We start from the raw sequence: 23144 nt of genomic DNA, 5'->3' as shown, positions 1-23144 counted from the left end.
ATCTGGAGAAGGAGATGGCGAACCTCTCCAATATCCCTGCCAAGAAAACTCCAAAAGGGGTCCCATTGGGGAGAGCTGAACACAACAGCCCAGCAGCAGCAGCTCAGCTTCTCAGGGTATTGTGGAAATCAACGGAGATGACCTCTGTAAAGCAGCTTAAGGCACCGGATAGCTGCACACAGATGCTCTCGTCACTTGCCTTGGTTCTCTCCTCAGCAGAACTTCCCAGAGCACAGCCTTTGAGTCCCTCGGGGTCTATCGGGTATCAGAGGAGAACTTTAAGGAAGTCCACAATGAATCTAACTTATTTATTTCGCAACCATGAAGTGCCACAGAGCACTGAGATCTGGGCTTGGGGTTAGGAAGACCCAAGGTCAAATCCAGACTCAGATACCAGCAAGTCGCTTAATCTCAGTCAGCCTCAGTCTCTCTAACTGAAAATTGGGGGCGATATTAGTACTTATTGTTGTTGTGAAGACTAGAAGTAATAGCATTCGTGAAGTGCTCTGATTGCTTGCCGTCACTTTAAATGGCTAAAGTCTCCATTCAAAATCCACCGAAATGGAACAGTCCTTACCTTTCCTGTCAAGTAGCCACAGGGACGGCAGATGATAAACTGTATACAAGCGATATTGCCTTGCATCCTGGGATAAAGGATTGTGATATAGATCTGCAACAAAGAGTCCAAAGTGAACACAGGAAACCTCGGATGTGGCAAATGCTGGCTACAATATTTACAAACTGTATCATCTTGGATAAGTCCTTTAACCCCTCCTGGCCCCAAATCCCTCGTGTATAAAATGAGAATAAAAGCATCTCCTTCACAGGATTGTAAGGAGACAATGGAGGTGAGAGAAATATTGTGGTTGCTGCTGCTGCTGTTGTTGTTATGAGCTTCTACTAAAGGGAACCAGAAGCCATCAGTTTGCTGCATCTTTAACCCTGAGGGAAGCCCGGAGATTTCGAGTGCCTAGGAGCTGTGTGACCATGGACAAGCCACAGACTGTCCCAGCCTGAATTTCCTCCTCTGTAAAACGACAGGGTTGGACTTGGTGCCGACTAGTCTGAACCCCATAATCCTAGGATGTCACTTTAACACTGCCCCCACCTCCACCCCCCAGCTTAGCGTCCTCCTCTCATGAAGCTTCCCTCAGCCTATGACTTGGCCAGAAGCAGATCTGGTTCCATGGGGGAGCCTTTAGTGTGGATAGACACAGATGCCCCCAGCTTCAGTGCGAGCGCCCTACCAGGCCAGTCCATTTGCGCCGGGGGGTAGAGAGGGGGACGGCTGCTGAGACTCCAAGTTCAGTCAGGTCTGAACTCGGGATTCTCCAGTCCCTCTTCTATTGCAGCGTCGTTGGGAGCCGCGGCCCGGCGGGGTCCAGACGCCGAGGATCCATGTTTTGGGTGCTCCGAGTCGGGCTCCAACTGCCATTCGCCACAGCTTCCATAGGAAAATACATTAATTGCTAGGTCTAAACAGGGACTAGCAAAGGCACTTGGGACACGTGCATCAGGGATGTAGGGGCTGCCTCTAACAAGGGCTAAGTGTCCCTTGGAGGCCGATCTTGTGGTGTCTTTGTGGGATTCTCATCTGAAAGTTCTCGTTCTGGCAGAACAGGAAAATGATGGGTTGGTATTAAGAGGACCTGTCTCTGTTACTAAGTGTGTGGCCATTGGGATTCAGCATCTTCTTTCTTCAACATAAATAAATAAATCAATAGATACACACACAAATGAATGAAGGAATGAATGAGTGAATGAATACGTAAATGAGTGAATGAATGAATAAATATATAAATATAAATTTACATATTTACATAAATATACAAATTTGAGAGGACCTCAAAGGGCACTTTCAGAGCTAAATTGATTATTATCCCATTCTCCCCACTGCCTTTAACTTTGGTCTGGTCATGAAGATGGAGGTGGTTAGGACCTCCGAGCTAGGAGAATAGACTTGCCAAGGGTCATGCCAGCAGGTTTCAAAGCAGGGTCCTTCAATAGCAGATCTCACATCTTAATCTACATCATTCAGTAGCATGTTGTACAGCCAACATTTGGATCCAGGGGCTGTGATTCCAGACTGAGGGTGGATTGCTCTATGATAGGTCATCAAAAATGAGTGGATGTCTTCTAAATGCCCCTGGAGGATCATGGTGATCTGGAGACGCGATTGTGTCCAAGAGGATGATGGTGGTCGTAGCACTGGTGGTAGTAGTAGTAGTAGTAGTAGTAACAGTGATAAGAGTAATAGTAATAGTGATAGTAATAGTAATCGTTATGATAGCACTGGTAATGATAGTAATTGTAGTAGGGATAGTGATAGTACTAGTAATAGTGATGGTGGTAGTAGTAGCAGTAGTGATAATAACGATAGAAATAGTAGTGATAGTAGTTATAGTAGTGATAGTGATAGTACTACTATTACTACTAGTAATAGTAGCAGTAGTGCTAATAATGGTAGTAATAGTAGTGATAGTGATAGTACTACTACTACTACTACTACTACTAGTAATAGTAGCAGTATACAGTATACTGCTAATAGTATACTATTACTAGTAGCAGTAGTGCTAATAATGGTAGTAATAGTAGTGATAGTAGTTGTAATGATAGTGATAGTACTAGTAGTAGTAGTAATAGTGATGGTAATAGTAGTAGTGATAGTTATTGGAATATTTACAAATTGTTAAGTCATTAGAGTTGATAGAGACAATCATTATCTAATTTCGCATGGTTCAGTATCACTGATCTGATCTTACAAGGAGATGTTTTGGGCCAGAACAGGGTACTAAGTAGAACTAATTGATACAATGCTTGTGTTCACACCAGTACTCATTGGAGTTCACAAGTATGGGAGATTCACAAAGCAAACTTTGTAACTTTGTGAATTCACACCTCCCTTGAAGCTCTTAGGGCCAGAGAGCACTATGGGAGAAAACCCATAATCCCATTCTTTCAGAAGAATCATATATAAGCCAGTGAAGAGAGTCCAGCGGAATTAAGATTGAGAGGGGAGCGTCAAGAGAGTTCAGCTGAATTAGATTGGAGAGGAGCACGCTGGGACAGACACAGAGCACTCTGGGAGATTGAGAGCCAGAAGCGCTCTCTCAGAGACAAGAGAGATTGATTCCATTTTCCACCTTGGTGCTGGCTGGAGGCTGAAGGACAAACCTCTGGATTTGAAGACATTCGGAGGGAGCTCTCGGAACCAAGCAGAGAGAGAGGCCTCAACTAACGGGGCTATTTTGGAAAGAGAAAATAAACGTTTGAACTTTTACCAGCTGGCTGCATTTGGGTGGTTATTACTTTTGATTGAAACTAAGGCTGCCTCCAGAAAAACTCCCCATTTTTCTTCCAGAGAGAACCATTATTTTAAAGAAGGAAAAGAACACCACAGATAGTGATCTACTAGTAGTGGTACTAATAGTAGTAGTAGTGATAGTAGGACTGATAGTAATTATAATAGTTGCAGTGGTGGTTTTAGTGGTAGTAGTAGCGCTAGTAGTAGTGATAGTGACAGGCAGCAGGAAGAATAATATTGGCAGAAAGGCGCTGTTTTTACAGGACTTTAAGATGTACATTTTACATATTTTAAACTTTGTACTTTGCATACAGGTGTGGAGTCAGGAAGTCTGAGTTTGCCTCTGGTCTCATCCTCTGACCCTAAACAAGTCACTTAAATGACACCTGCCTTTTCCTCCTCATTTCTAAATTTCAAAAATGGAGTTCATGGGGAGGAGGTTCGTATAAGGATTAAACAAAATGCTCCCAAAATGCTGCAAACCTTCAAGCACTGTGTAAATGCACACTGTTATTCTCCCGTTCCCAACTGGCCACGAGCCCCACACAGCGGACATCCCCACTCCTTTTTACAGATTAGGACACTGAGAATCAGGGTGGCTAAATGCTCACTCAGCTCGTGAGCATCCGGGCCACATTCACACGAGTTTTCCTGATTCCGAGCGCAGCGGGTTGGGCTTCCTGTAGGAGGAGAGGGGAAAGCTGAAGAACCCAAGCTCTGAGCCCAAAGTATCCCTGGGAGACCCAATGACCCCTTCTGCATATGCTCAGGAAGGAGAATAGGACCTGGAGGTGTGTGTCTCTGGGAAAAAGCCCCAAACCAAAACTGCATCTGAGTGTAAAGCCCGAGCCAGTCAGCAGGTGGCAGCAGCACAAAGAGCTTTAATCTCAGGTCCAGGAGAGCAAACTGACCTTCCTCTGAGGGAAACTTGCTCGCTGGGGATGGGGAGCAACAGCAGGCTGGGAGAGCAGAACGCAGGCAGGTGCGGAGAGTATGGGCAACCTTGCCAGACCATGGGGAAAAAAAAAGACCCTGACCTTTTCCTTTCCCTCCCGTCCAGCTGGATCTCCACTAAAAGCCTGATCTTTCCCTTCCCTCTCATCCAGCTGGATCTCCTCTAAAACCCGGATCTTTCCCTTTCCTCTGCTCCCCCTCCATCCAGCTGCATCTCCACTCAAACCCTGACCATTTCCTTTCCTCCCTGCTCTATCTCCACTCAAACCCTGACCTTTTCCTTTCCCTCTCATCCAGCTGGATCTCCTCTAAAACCCTGAACCTTTTCCTTCTCCCCCCCCAGTCCAGCTGCATCTCTACTCAAACCCTGATCTTCCCCCCCCCCCCCAACTCCATCCAGCTCTATCTCCATTAAAACCCAGATCTTTTCCTTGTCCTCTCATCCAGCTGGATCTCCACTCAAACCCTGACCTTTCCCTTCCCCCCTCCACCCCGTCCAGCTGGATCTCCTCTAGCCCCAATGCGGTCCATCCCCCTGACTGCAGAACAGAGTGAGCCTCATAAGCTGACCTCAATGGGACAGGCACAAACACTTTAAGGAGCTATTTCCTCCATCAGCACTTGCCTGGTCCAGATTTGTGCATTTGCATTTCTAGCTTTGATTTTCTTCCCCTATGACCTTATTCATGAGAGTTTTGCACAAGCCAGGGCTCATGAAGAACTCCCTGAAGTCGGACTAATCCCAGCAGAACCTCAAAGAAGTAAGAAATTGCCCCGACTTCCCAGAATTACTACTTACAAAATCCTCTCTCCAGTAACAACATGACTAGCTTACTCAATTAGTCTCACCATAAAGGCAAATGGAAGAAAAGCCCTATGGAGAAGCAGCATTTCTGCCCAGGAATTGATGAAATTGATTTTCTTTAATTTGGGAGGGGAAAAAAATGAAAATACTGTTGATTGGCAATTTAGCCTTGTAACCCAACTTCTTTTCCATTCTACTAAAAATAGCCCAAGGGGGAAAAGTTGGATTTTTCAAGACCTTCCCCCTCCTAACCTATTAAACACCTAGTGTGTGGGATTTATGAGTTTAGGATTGATGAGACCGAATTTCCATAAATTATGGTTCCAAGATATGAAATCAGTTTCCTGCGTCTGAATGTTTGCAAAGTCTGGCTTGATGCATTAGGCACATTCCTTCAGCAAAGATGAAGTGGAACTGCTCACACTTTCACTTTCAATAGGTTAATACGATTTAATCCACCTTCCCTGGAGGCTACTTAAGCCTGCACACACCTTGTTGGCGCCAGCACTGTCTTGTTCGTGCTCATTTGAGATTCAGAAAAGGAGTAATTTTCATTTACCAAACAATATATCAAAAGTGACTGTACCAGCTTCAAGCATGTGCTTGAGGAATAATTTCTTGCATGTGGAAATCTATTACAAAAAAGAAACAGAAAATTGAACAATCGGTTCCATTTTGCTATCAGCACAATAGCTAAAGAGAATTCTCTTTTGCTTTCAAAGTGGCTATCTGAAATCACGGGTTGAACTGAGAACAGATCTACATGTGTATTCTATAGGTGGACAATAAATCATGTGTCCCGGAGGTTAAATGAACCCACAGGTGACATGGTTGGGAAACAAACTGAGGTCGTAAGCTTCAGTTTCAAACTTTTGGATGTTTTGGATAAGGGCATTAAAGTCACAACAGCTAAAGAGAATTATCTTTTGTTTTCAAGGTGGATATCTGAAATCACTGGTTGAATTAAGAATATATCCACATATGTATTCTATAGGTGAACGATAAGTAATGTGTCCCGGAAATTAAATGAACCCACAGGTGACATGGTTGGGAAACAAACTGAGGCAGTAAGCTTCAGTTTCAAACTTTTTGATGCTTTGGATAAGGGCATTAAAGTCACAACAGCTAAAGAGAATTATCTTTTGTTTTCAAAGTGGATATCTGAAATCACTGATTAAACTAAGAACATATCCATATATGTATTCTATAGGTGAACAATAAATAAACATATCCATATATGTATTCTATAGGTGAACAATAAATAATGTGTTCCAGAGATTAAATGAACCCACAGGTAACACGAGTTGGAAACAAACTGAGGTCATAAGCTTCAGTTTCAAACTTTTTGATGATGCTTTGGATAAGGGCATTAAAGTCACAAGGAAATTTTGAAGGATGACATCCCATTAACATCTCTAGTCATAAATGCCCTGGAGACAGACAATGCTAAAATACGTGAGGAGATTTTTTTCTTCAGTGTTTCCTTTATGAAGAATTATGATCTGGGATGGACATCTTAAAAGAATTTGTGATCAAATATTCCTCCCATCAGTAAAAGTATCTAATCACTGCGCATGCATAGGCCAGAGAGGTCAATGCTTGCAGGAATATCCTTATTTCTTTTAACTAAGTCAAAAAGACTAAAAAAAAAAAAATTCATACATCAAAGCCTCCTTAATAGCTAGGAAAGAAGCCATTTCTCCCAGTTAAATATAGAAGCACTAACAATAGCTCATGGTGGAATTATGAGTGAGATTTTGGTTGTTCCAACTCAGGGACTTTCATGTTTGTCCTATGACAGTTTATGTTTAAGTTTTTTTTTTTTTTTCCTACCTGAATGATTTAACCAGTAAGGAAAATTTAGTCCATCTACATCTACTGTATGGTGGACACTGTCTTACTCACACAGCTTTCATGAATTTCTCTCAAAAGAATAATTACAAGGGGCAGCTAGGTGGCACATTGGATAGAGAGCACCAGCCCTGAAGTCAGGAGGACCTGAGTTCAAATCTGGTCTCAGATACTTAACACTTCCTAGCTGTGTGATCCTGGACAAGTCACTTAATCCCAATTGCCTCAGTAACCAATATATATATATATGTATATGTGTATATGTATATGTATATGTATGTATATGTATATATATATATATATATATATATATATATAGCTTTGTTCTTCATAAGAAATTAAAAGACTAAAAATACCTAAATTCAGTATAATCATTTCCAGAAACTGAGTGGTCTCCAATACCACAATGTTCTGAACCACTCCACCAGAATATGCTCACATTATTATTATTATTATTTTTGCTTTCCTTCCTTGGTATATCCATGGCCCTTTTTTCATTGTTTTTTTAATGTACTGTCAGATTGTACCTTGTAATGGAGTAATGGAGTGTGTATGTGTGTAGGGGTGTGTGTGTGTGTGTGTGTGTGTGTGTGTGTGTGTGCATGTGTAGGGGTGTGTGTGTGTGTGTGTGTGTGTAGAAGAAAAATTATAGGATTCAGGGAAAAAGAGGATTTAGAGACTATCTAGTCTACCTCCCCCTTTCTTTTTTCCAATGAGAAATCTGTGCTTGGGTAAAGGTCCAGTGTTCTCTCCCTTACTTTGTGGCACCTCTAGACTGTAAGCTTAAGAAGGGTAGGAGCTATGTCCTATCCATCTCTATTTTCCATATAGCACCATTTTTAATGCAAGATAGTAAATATTTCAAATGAACAGTGGTTACAATCCATTTTCCTTTCAAGAATAAGCACTACATAATGACTAATTTTTACCTTCCAGATGACATGCAAGGAATTTCTATGCAAGTTAATTTAGACAGCTGCAAAAAGCATGGCATGAATTCTTCCCACGTCTTTATTTTAGGGTTTTTAGACCTACTTAGTGTCTTCAGGTTGTTCATCAGCTTCAATTCATCTACAACAGCATCAAGATTCTTCAGCTGGTTGTTGTGCAGCATGAGGACATTCAGGGAGACCAAGTGCCGAAGGCCTGGAAGAGAGCAGCAGGGGAGGGGAGGGCCCCCTCAGAAAGGGCTGGACTCACACCCGGTCACCTCTCCACCGTCTCTCTACATGGATGATGATGACGAATGCTCTTCAAGGACATGATCATACCTATTCTTTCTGCAGCCACTGCCAAGAAGCCAGTTCTACTCACCAGCTCTCCGTTACCATTAGGAAAGGCCGGACATGAGAGTAAAAAGAGAAAGCTCCACAAGACTTCGGAATATCTGTGATTTTGTCTATGTGCACCTGCACCACTATTAGGTCTCTAAGTCCTAGCACAGAGATGCCTTAAATGTGGCCCTGTAACCTACAGCACTCCCTAGTGGATAGAACTAAATTAAAATATAATTGGGAAAGATTTAACAAAATAAATGAGAATACAATAGAACGGAGATAATGCTAATATGTGGTTTTCTAAGTGACCTCCCAAATTCGGTTTGAGTTTGACAGCACTGCCATCGACCTCAGAGCAGACACTCTCAATGAAATACAGTAACTTAAAAACACTGGTCACCTCGTGGCCGAGATTTCCACAATGGACACATCCAAATTTAGCTGCTCTGCTTCTCAACCAACATAGGGTTTGGGCCACCAGTCATACTTGAAGTCTTCCCAGACTGGCATCATCTGCAAGAGTTTCCCCCAGTACTGTTGTCTGGAATCCAAGGTCACTTCCATACCCCAACAAGTCTTTGAAGGGCACAACAAGGGAAATAGGGGATGCAAGTAGGGAGTCATTAATGAGACTGTGGAAACCTTGAAGCCTCTTTAGAGGGCTCTGTTTAACTATATTCTAACATTCCTCCCAAGTTCTTCAAACGGGATTCATTGGAACCCATCCCAGTTGATGTCAAACTAGACTAGTTCTGATAATCAAAGATTATTTGCCAGTGGGAGAACTGTCCACATTAAGCTGGGATTGTGATCCAGAAGCATAACACCACGGGTGGGAATACACCCCAATACTGAAGTGACAAGACCACCCACTCATTTCACGTTTGTAACAGTAAGGGGAAACCCTATCTTGGCTTATCGACAGTCCCACAGACGTGTGAAGATCAAAGTACATGTTGAAAGTAAAGTTTCATTAAGAACGTCTTTTAAGAGAAAGTCCATATGGGAGACCATACCTTCTATCGCATAAAGGCTGTTGTGGTCCAGGTAAAGTTCTGCTAGACAAGGATTTCTTAGCAGAAATGTGATATCTTGGAGCTGAAAAGGGAGAATTACAAAATCAAGTCTTTTTTCTATCAGTATTTTTTCAAATATCCACTTAACATACATTTCTTCTTTTAAAAAAATGTTAATAGGTTTTGTTTTTCACATCCATTTCCTAATATATCACTTCCACACCCAGTCCTGTCTTTTAACTGAAAATTTTAAAAGGGGGAAAAGAAGAGCTCAGAAAAATATCAAATGCACTGAGAGCATTTGCCACGTTCCATACCCCTAGCCGGCCCTCACCTCCACCAGGAAGAAAGGAAGTCCATCCTCATAACCAATATTTCCTGTATGAAGCCCTCTGGCCATCATAAAACCCTTTCCTCCCCACACCCCTGTGAGGACAGCAAAGTATCGTGAACCTCACTTTAAGAAGAGGAAACAGGCTCAGAAATGCATTATGAGTCCCCCAGAAAGCAGGACTGGGGAGCAGAGTACTAGGCACGGAGGGGAACCCTAATAGCTCAGGCTTCCATGGCATTACTTGGTTACAAGGCACTTTCTGGGCACTGGTACCATGCGGCGATTACGCCCAATGCTGGCAACGGTAAGTGTCGCCTGCTTGGCCTGGGCAGTAGTGGGGAGGCCGTCCAGGGCCTTTCCTCATTTGGAAGGGAACTTAACCGGAATGGTGAGCGGCGACCTCTCCCCAAATCCCACTATTCCCGAGCAGACCCCTTCATTATAGTCACACCACGGAGACAGCAGACGATGTCACTCTGTTTACTGTTTGTTGATATAAAAAAGTTTGATTCAGGGAAGCAAAACTGGGCCTTCAAGGCTCCTCCAACAAGGGGTTTCCCATTTATGTGTCAGATTCCTAAATCAAGGGTCTGAACTTCTCACGCAACCCAAAGTCTCTCTTTCCAGATTGGGAAAAAATAATGGCTTTCTCCTCCATCCTGACCCTCCCTGGCTTCTCTGTGGTCTTTGACACTGTCCATCCCCATGCCTATCTCTCGGTCCTCAGGACCCCCTCTCCCTGGTCCTCCCCCTCCCTGTCTGACCGCCCCTTCTCAGTGGCTGATCTTCAGCCAGGACAAGTCCCCAACTGGGCATGGCACCAAGTTCCGTCCTGTCCCCTCCTCACTGGGCTCCATCTACATCACCTTTCATTAGTTCCCATCAGCTCACTCATGATCCCTAAGTAGACGATCCCCATTATCTTCCTGACTAGCACTTGCTTCAGAATCCCTGAGGACATCTTGAGCACCTTGCACTGGATGTAGCATGGACACCTCAAACTCAACATGTCCCCAACAGAACCCATTAATTCCCCCCCAGGCCTTCCCTCCCCGTTATGAGCCTCCTTTTTGCTAGTGTTCTCTCTCCCAATTATCTGGAATTTGCCTATCTATCTCCATGTTGCTTCACCAAAATATCAGACCCCACAGTCTCATCTTTGTCTTTGCCTTCCCTGACCCACCCACAATGCCTCTTTGACGCATTTGTTTTTCACAAACGCTCACCCTATTGCATTGTTTTACTGGAAATCCCGGGAAATGTCCTTGGATCTTCCTTCGCTTTGGAAAGCCAGTTGATGCCTTTGTTTTTGTGCACCCCCCAGATGCTGCTGCAAGTGGACCTTCTGTCCCACCCTCTTAATCACAGAATTCCCCACTCTCAGAGTTAACCACCCCTCGATGGCACCGGTTCCAATCTGAGCCCGACGGGGAGTCTCCACTCTGTTGCAGCCACCAGCAGTTAACCTTGGGAGAAGGAGCCCGGAACTTCCCAAGGCCATTCTGAGACGCTCCCATGGTGAAAGAGAACTGCCTCTGAGTCTCAGCTGGTCCTGTTACATCCTCCCCATCTACCTCTGCCCTCTGCGTGATAGTCCTTACAGCAGTCACATCCCTCGGCCCCTCTGGCGGTCTTTTCTCCAGGTCAAACCTGTCCCATCTGTAGAGCGAATCCTCTGTTGGTCTGAACTCGAGGAGCTTCGCCATCCTGGCCACCCCTCTGAGGACCCTCCAACGTCCCTCCTGAAGGACGGGGTCCAGGATGAACCACGGCACTCTAAAAGGGGTCGGACCACACAGAGGTCAGTCCTTGCCCCAGCTTGGACACCAAAAGGAGGCAGCCTTGGACAGGCCACTTTGACATCTCATCATAAAAAGAGAGGGTCCGAACGCCCAATCTCTAGGGTGCCTTCTGGCACTCATCTGCCATTGCTGGAGATCCACAGAATGATTACCTGCCCTAGTGCAAACTTGGTGCTAAGCCCCATTTTGACCAAATCTTGTCAGCCCTGCTTGCAAATGATGGATTTATCACCACTTTCTGCGAGCGACTGGGGAAAACATGTTCTCCATGTCAGAAGCCGAAAGCCTGGAGCATCAGGGGCTCCAGGCTCCCCAACTGCTCTTCCAGCTACTGTGGGGCCCTCGGCAGCCCTCCCCTAAGGCCTGGATCAGCAGCCTGGGATGGCCAGGAAGGACTTGGCTGCTCTCCCCCTTCCTCCCCCCCCTCCCCCCCCACCGCCGGCAGCCTGTTCCTTTTACCTCCCTTCCCTGAACATCACTCATTCTCAGGAAGTTTGCCTCTTTCTGGATTACAGCTAAATTAGCAGCTCTTGGTGAAGTGAATTGGTTTTTTCCTCCTACTTTACTTTGAACTTAACAAGCACCAAGTAAATGAGCATTTTGAGTGGACCATTTAGTAGCTCAGAGGAGGAGGATGGTGCACGAAGCTGGAGCTCTCTCTCCTAGAGACTAAGTTTCTTCGTTATCCTCAAGCTCCCATGGCCTGTGGTCCCACCTTGCAGATGGACCCCCAGCCATGCAGAGGGTGGCCCCTTTATGCTTGTCTGCTCTAGGTGTGCAGCAAGGGCTCCCAATAGGCAGGGGTCTTCCCCACTCTCTCCTGACACCCAGAGGACACCAGTGGGACAAAGGGGCCACGACACTGGCTCTTCTCCCTCTCACCAGTGACCTCTCTATCTTCTTTTTTACAGTTTCCGATTAAAAATATTAATAAGCATTTATTTCCTTTTGCTCCCACTTCTTCCCAATAGAAAAAACACCTTCGATGTTGTAAACTCACTCTCCCTTTCTCCAGCCTTCCTTCACAGCCCTTCCTCTGCTTATACTTTGCTCATCTCATTGTCCTCCCAGAATACTCATTTTAAATTTTTCAGAGGCCACGTTTCCATGATTCACAGGCAGGCAATGACAGGCAGACAATTGATCATCACAAACGGTTGGACCTTTGTGTGTGGGAGAGGTTTGGAGTCAGGGTATGATCTCTGCAATCTCCCAAAGAATAGCCCTCAATTCAGGGCCTTTTCTCTGGCTCCCCCAAAGACTGCAAAATGCTGTCCCTCTTCCCCATGTCCTGGCTGCCCTGGCTTCTTTCGAGTTCTAGCTAAGACCCCCCCCCAAAAAAAAACCTTTACTGATCCCCCTTTTCCTTCCCTCTATTAATTATCCTCCATTTGTCCTGTGTATTAACTTAGCTGTTTTCAGGATATCTCATTCTTTAGATTTTGCCTTTCTTTGTGTGCCCAACATTTAAGAGAGGGCCTGGTACGCCCTAGGCAGCAGATCCTGTAACCTCCTCCAAGTCTGTCGGCTCAGCCAGATCAGTCCTCTCTGCCTTCCCTGAGCTGGCGTCGGGTGCCGGGATGAGGAGGGGGCTGGGGGGGGAAGGGCGAGGAGGTGGTGGTGATCGCAGCCAGGTCTTGCCACAGGCGTCCCTCCCAATCACCAATGGATGTCTCCTTGCAAATCCATCTATTTCCAAACCACACAGAAGCCGTGCATGTTTAGGCTCCTCAGGCTGCCTTCGGAGGATTTAAATATGAGGGAAGACATAATTCTTTCAACAAAGATGACATAAGATGGGTAATTAATGGGGCCCCTGGGGGAGCAGAAAGACACACATCCACTTCCAAGAAGGCAGGAGGCTGGGTTCTCATCCTGCTGCCCCTAGGAGCCGGGCAAGATCCAATCAATCAATCAACAAGTATTTATTAGGCACTTACTATGTGCCAGGCACTGGGGATTAAGGAAAAAAGAACTCAAAGAGATGAACCAGTTCTTGCCCTCAAGGAGCTGACGATCTAGCCAGGGAAGACACATCTAAGTTCATGGGCAGGAAAGGCTTCCCAAGAAAGGCGGCAAATGGGGTTGGAAGGAGGCTAGGGATGTTGGGAGCTGGAGGTGAGGAGCAAGGGGGGGGGCTTCCCTGGTGCAGTCTCCCAAAGGGCAGAGAGGGCTCCCGAAGCCCTGCAGTGAGGAGCTTGCAAGCTTGGCTGGGCAGGGAGGGGAGGTCCGGCTCCATCAGGAAGCTCCACAAGTCACCGAGCTTGGCCTTGACAAGGATTAGACTCCATGTTTCTGCTAAAGCCCAGAAAAAAGGCTGGCTGGCTTTCAGATTGGGCCTCGTGACCCCAATGGAGTCTTCTCCATTTTTGTCAAAAGGAAGTAACTTCAGACTGTCCACTAAGGAAGCCAGGATAACGGCGCTCCCTTTGTCCTTTCTTAAACACCTTGGACTTGGCCTCTGGAGTCAAAGTTCCTGGATTCCAATCCCAGTCCTAACATTGCATTGGCGTAAATCTGCCTCTCAGTTTCCTCATCTGTAAAATGGGGATTATACTAAAAGGTCTCTGAGGCCCCTTCTAGTTCAACCCTAAGGATCCTAAGATGTACAAACATTTCTTAGAGCCGGGTCAAACCTGCAGAGTTTTTTCTAAAAACGTGGCCAAAGTCTTTCCTTCCGGCTCCTGGAAAACCAGTTTCCAATTCCAGTCCATGAAGTCTCCTCCCCTCAGGTACAAAAATTGCTCTTTCAAAAAGCCAGTGTGGAGATTTTAAATTCACCAGATAACAAAGTGGGCGTTGCACTTGAAGGAAAGGTAGAAGGGAATTTTTGTTTTCCAAATTAATATGATAATTCATTGTATCATATGATGAAAATGTAGCCTGGATAATCACAGGGAAATAGGGCCAACAGACAAGGCCGTTTTTATTTTTAACCAACATTTCTCATTCATTCCACAAGCCTGGATTCATTGTCTATCACATACAAGATACTGGGGATTCAAAAACAAAGAATCCGAGCAGTAGCCCCCCCCGCCCCAAAGAGTGACATTCTACCCAGACATGGGGGGAGTGGAACTAAAGTTTATACAGAGAAAGAAACCCCAGGTCATTCAGGGAGGGGGGTGTCCAAGGTAGCAGCCCAGGTAAGACCTACTGGTGGAGATGAGAAAGGAGGATTCCTAGCACAGAAGTCAGTGCCAGGCGGGTAATTTGGGAAGCTCTTTCCTAATACACATAAAAGGGGGAGGAGGCAGGGGCAGCTGTATGAGACAGACAAATCTAGTGATGTTCATCATTGGTTTCTTTTGACTCCTCAAAGGAAAGACACTTGGTGAGGGTCTCTGTCTGTCTGTCTCTACTTCTGCCTCTTTCCTTCCTTCCCTCCCTCCCTCCTTCCCTTCCTCCTTCTCTGTCTCTTTCTATCTCTCTGTCTCTGTCTGTCTGTCTCTCTACCTCTGTCTGTATCTATTTCTGTCTCTGTCTCTGTCTCTGTCTCTCTTTTTCTGTCTCTGTCTCTCTCTGTCTCTATTTCTTTGTCTCTCTGTCTCTCGCTTTCTATCTCCTCTCTGTCTATTTCTGTCTCTGTCTCTCTCTTTCTATCTCCCTCTCTCTGTCTCTCTGTTTCTGTCTCTGTCTCTGTCTCTCTGTCTCTGTCTCTGTCTCTGTCTCTCTCTCTCTCTCTCTCTCTCTCTCTCTCTCTCTCTCTCACACACACACACACACACACACTCACACACAGCGTATGCACATACAGGAGCACATGGGTTATCTGGTCCATTCCAGTGTAAACTCCTTGAAGGCTTGGACTAGTCTGACCCTTTTCTATCCTAATTAGCACATTGGGATTAGCACAAAGTGGCTTTGGATCAACTTTTGGTCTAGACCTGTGGTTCACTAGTACAAGAAATGCCCCGGGAGCAAAGTCCCTCTACCAACACAGAGCGACACCTTCTTAGACTTGTCTGGAACATTGTTTTACTGACTTGCAGGGGCCAAAAATTCAACATGTTTTAAAAGTGGAATTAGAACCCAAGTCTCCTGAATTTAATAGAGTTTTCTATCCACCTGTCATGTGGCTCCTCCAGAATATTAGATATGGGAGAAATGATTCTTAATAATCAATGGTTTGTGTGACCCAAAACTTCTCCCTTTTTTGGAAAGTCCTGATTTCAGAAGTTTAGTCCCTTGAAGGAAAATATTGATCCAACTAAGACCCTAGCCGGGGGAAAAAGCCCTTGTGCTCTCCTCAGATTGGGGGGGGGATATATTTGAACAGATTTCTCAAGGCTGGGGTAACTTCAAAAGTAAATGACACAATCAAAATTCATTTGAATAGGTTCTGAATTTCACTGTAATATCTATTCTTCCTTAATTGTTTAACCAATCAGAGATGACTGCTAACCTCAGGAACATTCCCTTCCAATGGACATACAAGCTGTGAGCCCCCTGCTCTGAGTGTATTTGCTCTAAGAGACAGCCAAATGAGTATCCTTTTATTAATAAACATGCTGGTACTATTAATAAAATGATTAAATTACCCAGAAATTTTATCTCAAACTTATAAAATACATGTGTGTATACAGACAGTAGTTAAATAACATGTATTCATATGTAGATATATGCCCATATATGTATATAAGTAATTAAACTAGATGTCAAACTAAAATTGAGCATTTAAAATCTAAAGCTACCATCTTAAAAAAAAAAAAAAAACATGAAACAAAGAATCATCATTTCAATAGAAAGTGACTTAATGGTAAAACTTCTATTACCTTGTTGAAGGAAAGCCATAAGTGCTTTAACCTTCGGAATTTGGCCAGGTCAATGACATCTGTTAGGTCCCTGGGGGAGAAAGAACAGTTACTTCATAATAGATAAATAATGTTAATAAGTGGGGCTTGGTCACTCTTTAAAGTGTCCTTTAATTGTTTTGGGCCCAGAATAAATAAGTACAGATCAGCAAAGGTGATTTAATGAGGAAGTAAACTGAGGAGGGACACTTAGGGTCAAATGAACTATATCCTGTGACCTCTTGGTTTTTTTCTTTCATCAAAAAACCAACTGTGGGTCCCCTCTCTTCCCAATAATCACCTGAAAATCACTTCATTAGGTCCCTGACAACCTCACTAACATCAGAGAAAGAATTCCCCATGTCACCCTCGTTAACCAAGCTTAAGTAAATGGGGACATTTTCCACTCTCATATTCTTGTCCTGTCATGTAATCCGGAAGTGGACAAGACAGATTAGCCCTCACTTCCCAACCCTATCCCTATTTTGGAATCACTGAAAAGGAGGGACTTTTTTCCCTGACAAAACTGTCTTTGGAGCACTTCCCCCCCCCCCACCTGAAGCCCATCTCTATTTCCATCTTCAGCAGTCTATAAAGATTTATCTTAATAAACCTCCTGGGACAAAGAAGTCTCAGACAATGGTTTCCTCTTCCTTTCCTTAGGGAGGATGCCTGGGTTATCACAGAGTCACTCACTGCAGAAATATTTGCTACCAACTGAAGGAACTGAAACCCAGAGGAGGAAATGATCACCTCTTATTCTAGTGTTAAAATGTCTCCAATCCCCATTCCAATTGTCAATGAGTGGCCCTAGTTCAACTCTACCGAGTCACGTCAACATTATTTATTAAGCACTTATTCTGTGTTAAACTAGCCAAGGAGACAAAGTGAATAAAAATCCAGTTCCTGCTTCCAGGAGCTCCAGGGCTTGGTACGGCACCTAGCACATACTGATGTGTAATGGAGGCTAACTGAGTCACTGGCTATAATGAGGGTCATACGAGTGCAACCTTCTGGATACCAGATCTATTCAGATCTAATCTCATAGGGAAGGCACCAGAGTAGAGAGAAAGCACCAGACTGGAGGGCTCAGGGAAAGTCTATCCCATTATTCTTGTATTGTCTCCTTTGGGAGCCATGAATTTCAGAATGCAGGAGATGACAGCTCAATTCTCTTCTCCCCATGCTTAGGAAACGGGACCAGTTCTGGGGTTTTAAGGAAAACCCTGACCAACCAAAGCCTACAGACACCAACAGTCAGGGTTGCAAGTGGCCTTGAGACCCCACCGTACAGAATCAATCAAAGGAACTGGGGGGATTTGCTTTGGAGAAGAAGGAAAATAGCGTAGCCATCTGCCCACATCCTAAGGGCGGTCATGGGGACCAGGTATCAGACTTGCTCTGCTTGGCTCGTGGTGGGCAGGGGGATTTAGAATTAGGAAAAACTATCTAACCAGGGTCACTGTCTCTGACTAAAATGAGATAACAGACCCTTGCTGCACAGGGATCTCATATCAAAGGAGACTTTCCTTGGCAAAGATATTGAAGGCATTTGCCATTTCCTTCTCCAGCTCATTTTACAGATGAGGAAACTGAGGAAAACAGGGTAAAGTGGCCTGTCCAGCATCAGCGTCTCACAGCTTGGGAGTGTTTGAAAACAGATTTGAACTCAGATGAGTCTGATTCCAAGCCCAGAGCTTTATCCACTACAGTGCCACCTAGTGGCTCTCCCTTAAAATTTATTTATGTTTTCTCATGTTCCTCATCTATAAAATGAAGATTACAATATCTACAATACCTTTCTCATAGGAATGTCTTAGGCTTCAAATAAGATCACACATATAAACTGCTCCACACATATCAGGTATTATTATTATTGTTATTTTCCCTTCTTCCTCCTTCCTTCAAACACCATCCCAGACCTACCCTCCTACAGAAGGCTGTCTGCTAGGAAAGCAATACTGCATCATTTCTGAGGTTGCAATGAACAGGTCATGGCGTCTAGCAGGAAAAACAAGCCCTATCCATTACTCTGTAAGCTCCTCAAGCGCAAAGGCCATCTTTTCCCTCTTTGAATCCCTAGAGTTTAGCACAGTACCCTAATAAATGATGATTAACTTCCTTCCTTCTCCCCACATCTGGTCCTTCATCGACAAGACAAAGAGGAACCCCACTCCCCTTGCTCCCCGATTTCAACCTCATGCCGAATCTCAGGTCCCAGGGAGGAAAATGGTACCCACACGATCCAGGAAGCAATGATGGAATGGGGCACCGGGGTCCTGGAAACCCAAGCCCTTCCTATCTCTCAACTACTTTGCTTACTTTCGGGAAAGGAACAGCTCCAAGACATCAATATCTCTCCTCTGGCCACAGAGCTGCTTCTGATCTTCTATGGCCTGGTAACATATAATTAATCTGTCAAACCACATTCCAGGGAGCAAACCCACAAGTCATTTTTAGTCAATCCAATCACAGTGAAAAGTTCAAAAGGAAGGGGAAAGCGGGGCCTCCACCATAAATTGATAACCCCCAGCCTTCTGATTACAGTTCATGGCCTCCCCAATTCTATCCTGAGAAATGAACATAACTATGCATCTTATCCCCTGAGAAACCCATCGCCACGTACTTGGGTTCCAAAGGCCAGGGTGAGCTTTTAGGGCAGGACACAAAAGTCTCGGCATTGGCCAATTTGGGAGAGCATTTAAGAAATGGAACATTGTCTTTTTATTGTTTTCTTAGGGAGCAGGAAGATCAATCACCGAGGCACTGGGGAGCAGGGAGGTTGGAGGGCTGGAGGAAGAGTCAGTAAGAACGGGCTTCAAATTCTGAGTCTTGACACTTACTCCCCGAGCAAGTCCCTTAATCTGTCCCAGACTGATGTCCTCACCTCCCAGGGCTGCAATGAACCCTAAACGAGACAAGGGCTATAGAAGCTTCATTATTTTGGGGGAGTAAAAATCTACTCAACGTCCTAGAGGACTGAGGCAAACAAACTTTGTTGCATTGTTTTATTTATTTGAAGGGTAATTCAGCATGGCATAAGGGATAAAATGCTGGAGCTAGAGCTGGAAACATGGATTCAAATCTCACTCTGGAAAGTAGAAGCTGTATGACCCTCAGTAAATTATAATCTCACTAAGTCTGTAAATGAAGAGGTCAGGAGAGATGGTTAACTCTATGATCTTATAACCTAGGAAAGGGAAAAAAAAAGGATGGACTAAGCTTTTGTACAGGGCCCTCTATGGGCCAGGCACTGAACTAAGCTCTTTTTAAAATAAATATTGTCTCATTTCCTCCTGTCCCTAATCTGTCAGTGGGTCAGGATCAGGGAGAAGATGAGTAGCTGAATAATTTAGAGCTATACCAGACTCTAGATTTCTAATCTTAAACTGCCTCTACTAATCTGTGAATTAAGCTTAATTCTGGGTCTTGGAAAATTCCCAGGAACACAGAATTCACAGGCCTTAGAAATGTTCAACCTATTTGATTTATCCAGATGAATAATTTCAGGGTAGGCAGCTCTCAGTGTGCAAACTCTTTCCATGGATGGGACATTCTACCTCAGAGTTGGCTGGGTTATTGGGAAGTTAGGTGAGCTACTGAGGGGTCCAATAATCAGGATGTGTCACAGGCATGACTTCAACCCAAGTGGGTGTTCCTAATTCTATGGCCTGCTCCCCTCCATCCACTCCAATGGGCTGATGTGTGGTCTCTTCATTTAATGTAAATGAAATCAAAGTACCAAACAGGCAAGACCCAAATATTGACTAGAAGCAGAGCTTTTCTCCCTTCTCACTGTAGCCCTAGATGATTCCTTTTTTAGTTGAGATGAGTAGCTCCTGGGCACATTGGAAGTGCCAACTAATTAAAAATTTGGAGCAAAGATTCACGATATATATATATATATGTAATATATTATTATATTATATTAATATATCATTAATATCTAATTAAATTAAAATAACTTAATACTTAATTAAATAATAGTAATAATATTAATGTGTTATATTATATTACTATATAATATTCACATTATAAATGTGAATAATCCAGAACTTGAGCCATAGTTTGAAATGTAAGAGACTACGGGGAAACACCGAAGACAGCAACCTGGAAAACACTTTGCTCTTGCATGGAAATCAGCGAGAATCTGTCTGGATTTGGAGTCAGAGGATTCCCATCCTAGTACTACCACATCATCACTTCACCTGTCTGTTCAAAATGGATGGGGGCAACCTTTCTGGGGCTATATTCAATCACAAGCAATCTGATGATCTTTCATAAGTCATCTATGACATGATTCCTCATTTCACTGGTGTTTTTCCACTTAACATCCCCTATGAAGCGGGAAGCAATATTAATAGGTGTCCAGGTGGTAAAAGGACCACTAAATAGAGCAATCCAAGCAGAGATAGGCTCTGATGTGAGATTGTGGCCCCAAGACTGGATGGTGTCCAACAAAAGAGAGGCCAGTCTTGGGATTAACTCTCGAGCCAGCCAGGACCTGGAGGGCCTATCAAGAACAATGCTTTCTGAACCCAGACAAGGGATGAGTCTTTCCTATGGTTGATAAAGGCAGAGCTGGGCTTCTAGTAAATGGGTTAAACGCCCACCAAAGGTGGGAGGCGGGTGGGAAGGCAAAGCCTGGAAAATACTAGTCTGGTCAGGAAAGAAACAACTTCCCCAGAATCCTCGGTTATAAAGCAAAATGATGAGGAATTAAGACTGTAACTGCTGACATTTATATAATGCTCTAACCTTCACAAAGCCCTTCCCAGGCTTGTAAAGCCTTTCCCAGACAGTCTGTGATTTGAACTCATGGCTCTGTGAGATTGGGGTCATTATCATCCCCTACAAATGAACAAACACCGGAGAGACTCGGCCAGAAAGTGTCAGAGGGGGAATCTGGACACAGCTCTTCCCTTCGCCAAGTCTAGGACATTGTCCCTGATACTCACTAGCCTCTGATCGTGACCTTAAGGACTTGAACATCACAGATCAGAGCCCTCATCAAATGTGAGTGAAGGATGAATGAGAATATATTCAGTGATTTCTAGGGGCAAAGATGACCCAACATCCTGTCTCCTGGGTCCTTACTATAGCTTATGGGCTGAGCAGTTTGCTAACCATGGCTAATCAGTCCGTAAGCCCACCCCATCCCCCTCCAGTCCAACAAGCATTTAAGCACCTATTTGGTTCAAAGGGCCTGGAAATGAAGGGTAAAACAAAAGCCCCATTCTCAGTCTCTCCCACCCATGAGGCATTACAGCGTCTTGGGCAAGCTTGGGACCCTAGAAAGCTTTCTGGATCCCAACCTTCCTCATTTCCAGGGTGGGCTCCCCCAAACTAGAATGGCTCTCTCTCCAAACCCCTCTGCTGTCTGTCCTTCCCCCAAACCGGGAGGTCTAGGAGACATCCCTGGCCAGGATTTCTGTTAGGGGAAGGCCAAGAAACCCCACAATCCATTCTTTCCAAAGAACCACATCCCCTTCTCCCGGACAACCCCCCAAAGCAGACTGTCTGGGCAGGGAGGTGGGATGGTCTAATTTAGGTGTCAAGTACTCCAGTGAAAAATATTGTTTGCCTTGACAGCCCTAGAACAGAGTCTGGGCCCTGCTCCAGAGCTCAGAGATGAATAATAATCATAATTATTATTATTGGGTTGCCTCAAACCGAACTGGGCTCACAGCATTGAAACAGATTGGCCCGAACTGAAGAGGACTGGATTATATTGGCTGGGGTGGACTGGTCCGAGCTGGATTGTTAAGGACTGGCCAGACCCAAATGGTCCCGCCTAGAAAGCCTGGCCTGAGGTTCCCAGTCCTAAAAAACTCAACACCCCCAAGCCACCCACAGCCCCTCTGTTTGGGGACAATAAGCCGGGAGGAAGCCCGTCCCCATTCTACCCGAGAATCCTTGGGGGAGGGGGGGCGGGGAGAGAGGCGGCAGCCCCTGGCACAGCGGGGCACGGGTGGGCGGGAAGTCTCCGTGCCCCCCTCGTACTCTTGTCCCAGGCTGGGAGGGGCAGGTGGGGGGCTGTGGTACTCGCCTGGCGGCTTTTCTCCCGGGAGAGGTCAGCCTTGGAGGGCCTGAACACATCCGCGTTCTCCGTTGTTGCCAGGCGCCGCAAGGCGAGCTGTACCGGTGTCAGCGCGCGGAAACGCCCCGCGCGGCCTTGGCTCGAGCTCCTGCTGCATGACGAGAAGGAAGTCGAGTAAATGGAGCTGTCCTGCTCCTGCTCCTGATGGGTGTTGATGAAGGGGGTCGTGAAACAACTCTCGGCCCCCAAGCGGGAGTGGCAAATGAGGAAGTCGAGGCTGGAGGTTTCGGGAGAGGTTTCGGGAGACATTTCGGGAGACATGACCACCTGGGAAACAGAGCACAGTATGGAATGGCTGGGGAAGGAGGGGGGAGGGAGAGCGCAGATGCTGACAGCGTGTCCTTAGCTCAGTCATTTGCCCTCAGAGTTCCCTCCTTTGTCACAAGAGCCCTAAGGTCCGTCCCCGCACTTTGCACTTGGGAAGCACTTCCTACTTTCCTACATTCATTCATTCCCTCTCGCAGATTTAGAGAGAATTCTCTCATTAAATCTGCTCCACACTTGTAACAATTCACTTCAAAATCTCTGTTTCCAATTCTCCCACATCGCTCTATCCCAGAAAAGTGTAACTAAGGGAATGAAGCAAAGGCCACCTCACTGGTACTTAAGGCGCCCTCGTGTACGTCGCTGCTCGTCGAATCCGTGCCTGTGGACTCTTGTCTTCGTGCTCACGCGGGAATGAAAACAGGAACTGGCAGTCCCTCAGTGCTTTACCCACGTTGTCTCAGTGAATTCTCACAGCGCTCCGAGGCAGCTGCTTTTACTTCCCTGAGGAACTGAGTCATCGAGGCCGCCGAACTGCATCCTGATCAATTTTCAAATAAAGAAATTAAAGCCATTGGTAATCATCTAAAAATGCTCTCAGTAGTGATTGATTAGAGAAATGCAAATTAAGAGAACTCCCATCC

General features: G+C 45.1%; 1 protein-coding gene across 1 annotated transcript in view; it reads right to left on the bottom strand.

Moving 5' to 3' along the window:
- Positions 1-22485, bottom strand: part of LRRC72 (leucine rich repeat containing 72) — a 31527-nt gene extending 9042 nt beyond the window's left edge. The window contains exons 1-7 of the mRNA XM_052001739.1: positions 22140-22485; positions 18980-19044; positions 18459-18532; positions 16119-16188; positions 9208-9289; positions 7950-8060; positions 578-670 (exon numbers count right to left, since the gene is read on the bottom strand). Coding sequence (XP_051857699.1) covers positions 578-670; positions 7950-8060; positions 9208-9289; positions 16119-16188; positions 18459-18532; positions 18980-19044; positions 22140-22485 — 841 coding nt within the window. The remainder of the gene's footprint in view (positions 1-577; positions 671-7949; positions 8061-9207; positions 9290-16118; positions 16189-18458; positions 18533-18979; positions 19045-22139) is intronic.
- Between the last annotated feature and the right edge of the window lie 659 nt (positions 22486-23144).

The sequence above is a fragment of the Antechinus flavipes genome, chromosome 5 (genome assembly GCF_016432865.1).
Source record: "Antechinus flavipes isolate AdamAnt ecotype Samford, QLD, Australia chromosome 5, AdamAnt_v2, whole genome shotgun sequence".
Classification (NCBI taxonomy): Eukaryota; Metazoa; Chordata; class Mammalia; order Dasyuromorphia; family Dasyuridae; genus Antechinus; species Antechinus flavipes.
Note: the sequence above shows the minus strand (reverse complement) of the source record. Positions and strands in the feature narration are given on the sequence as shown.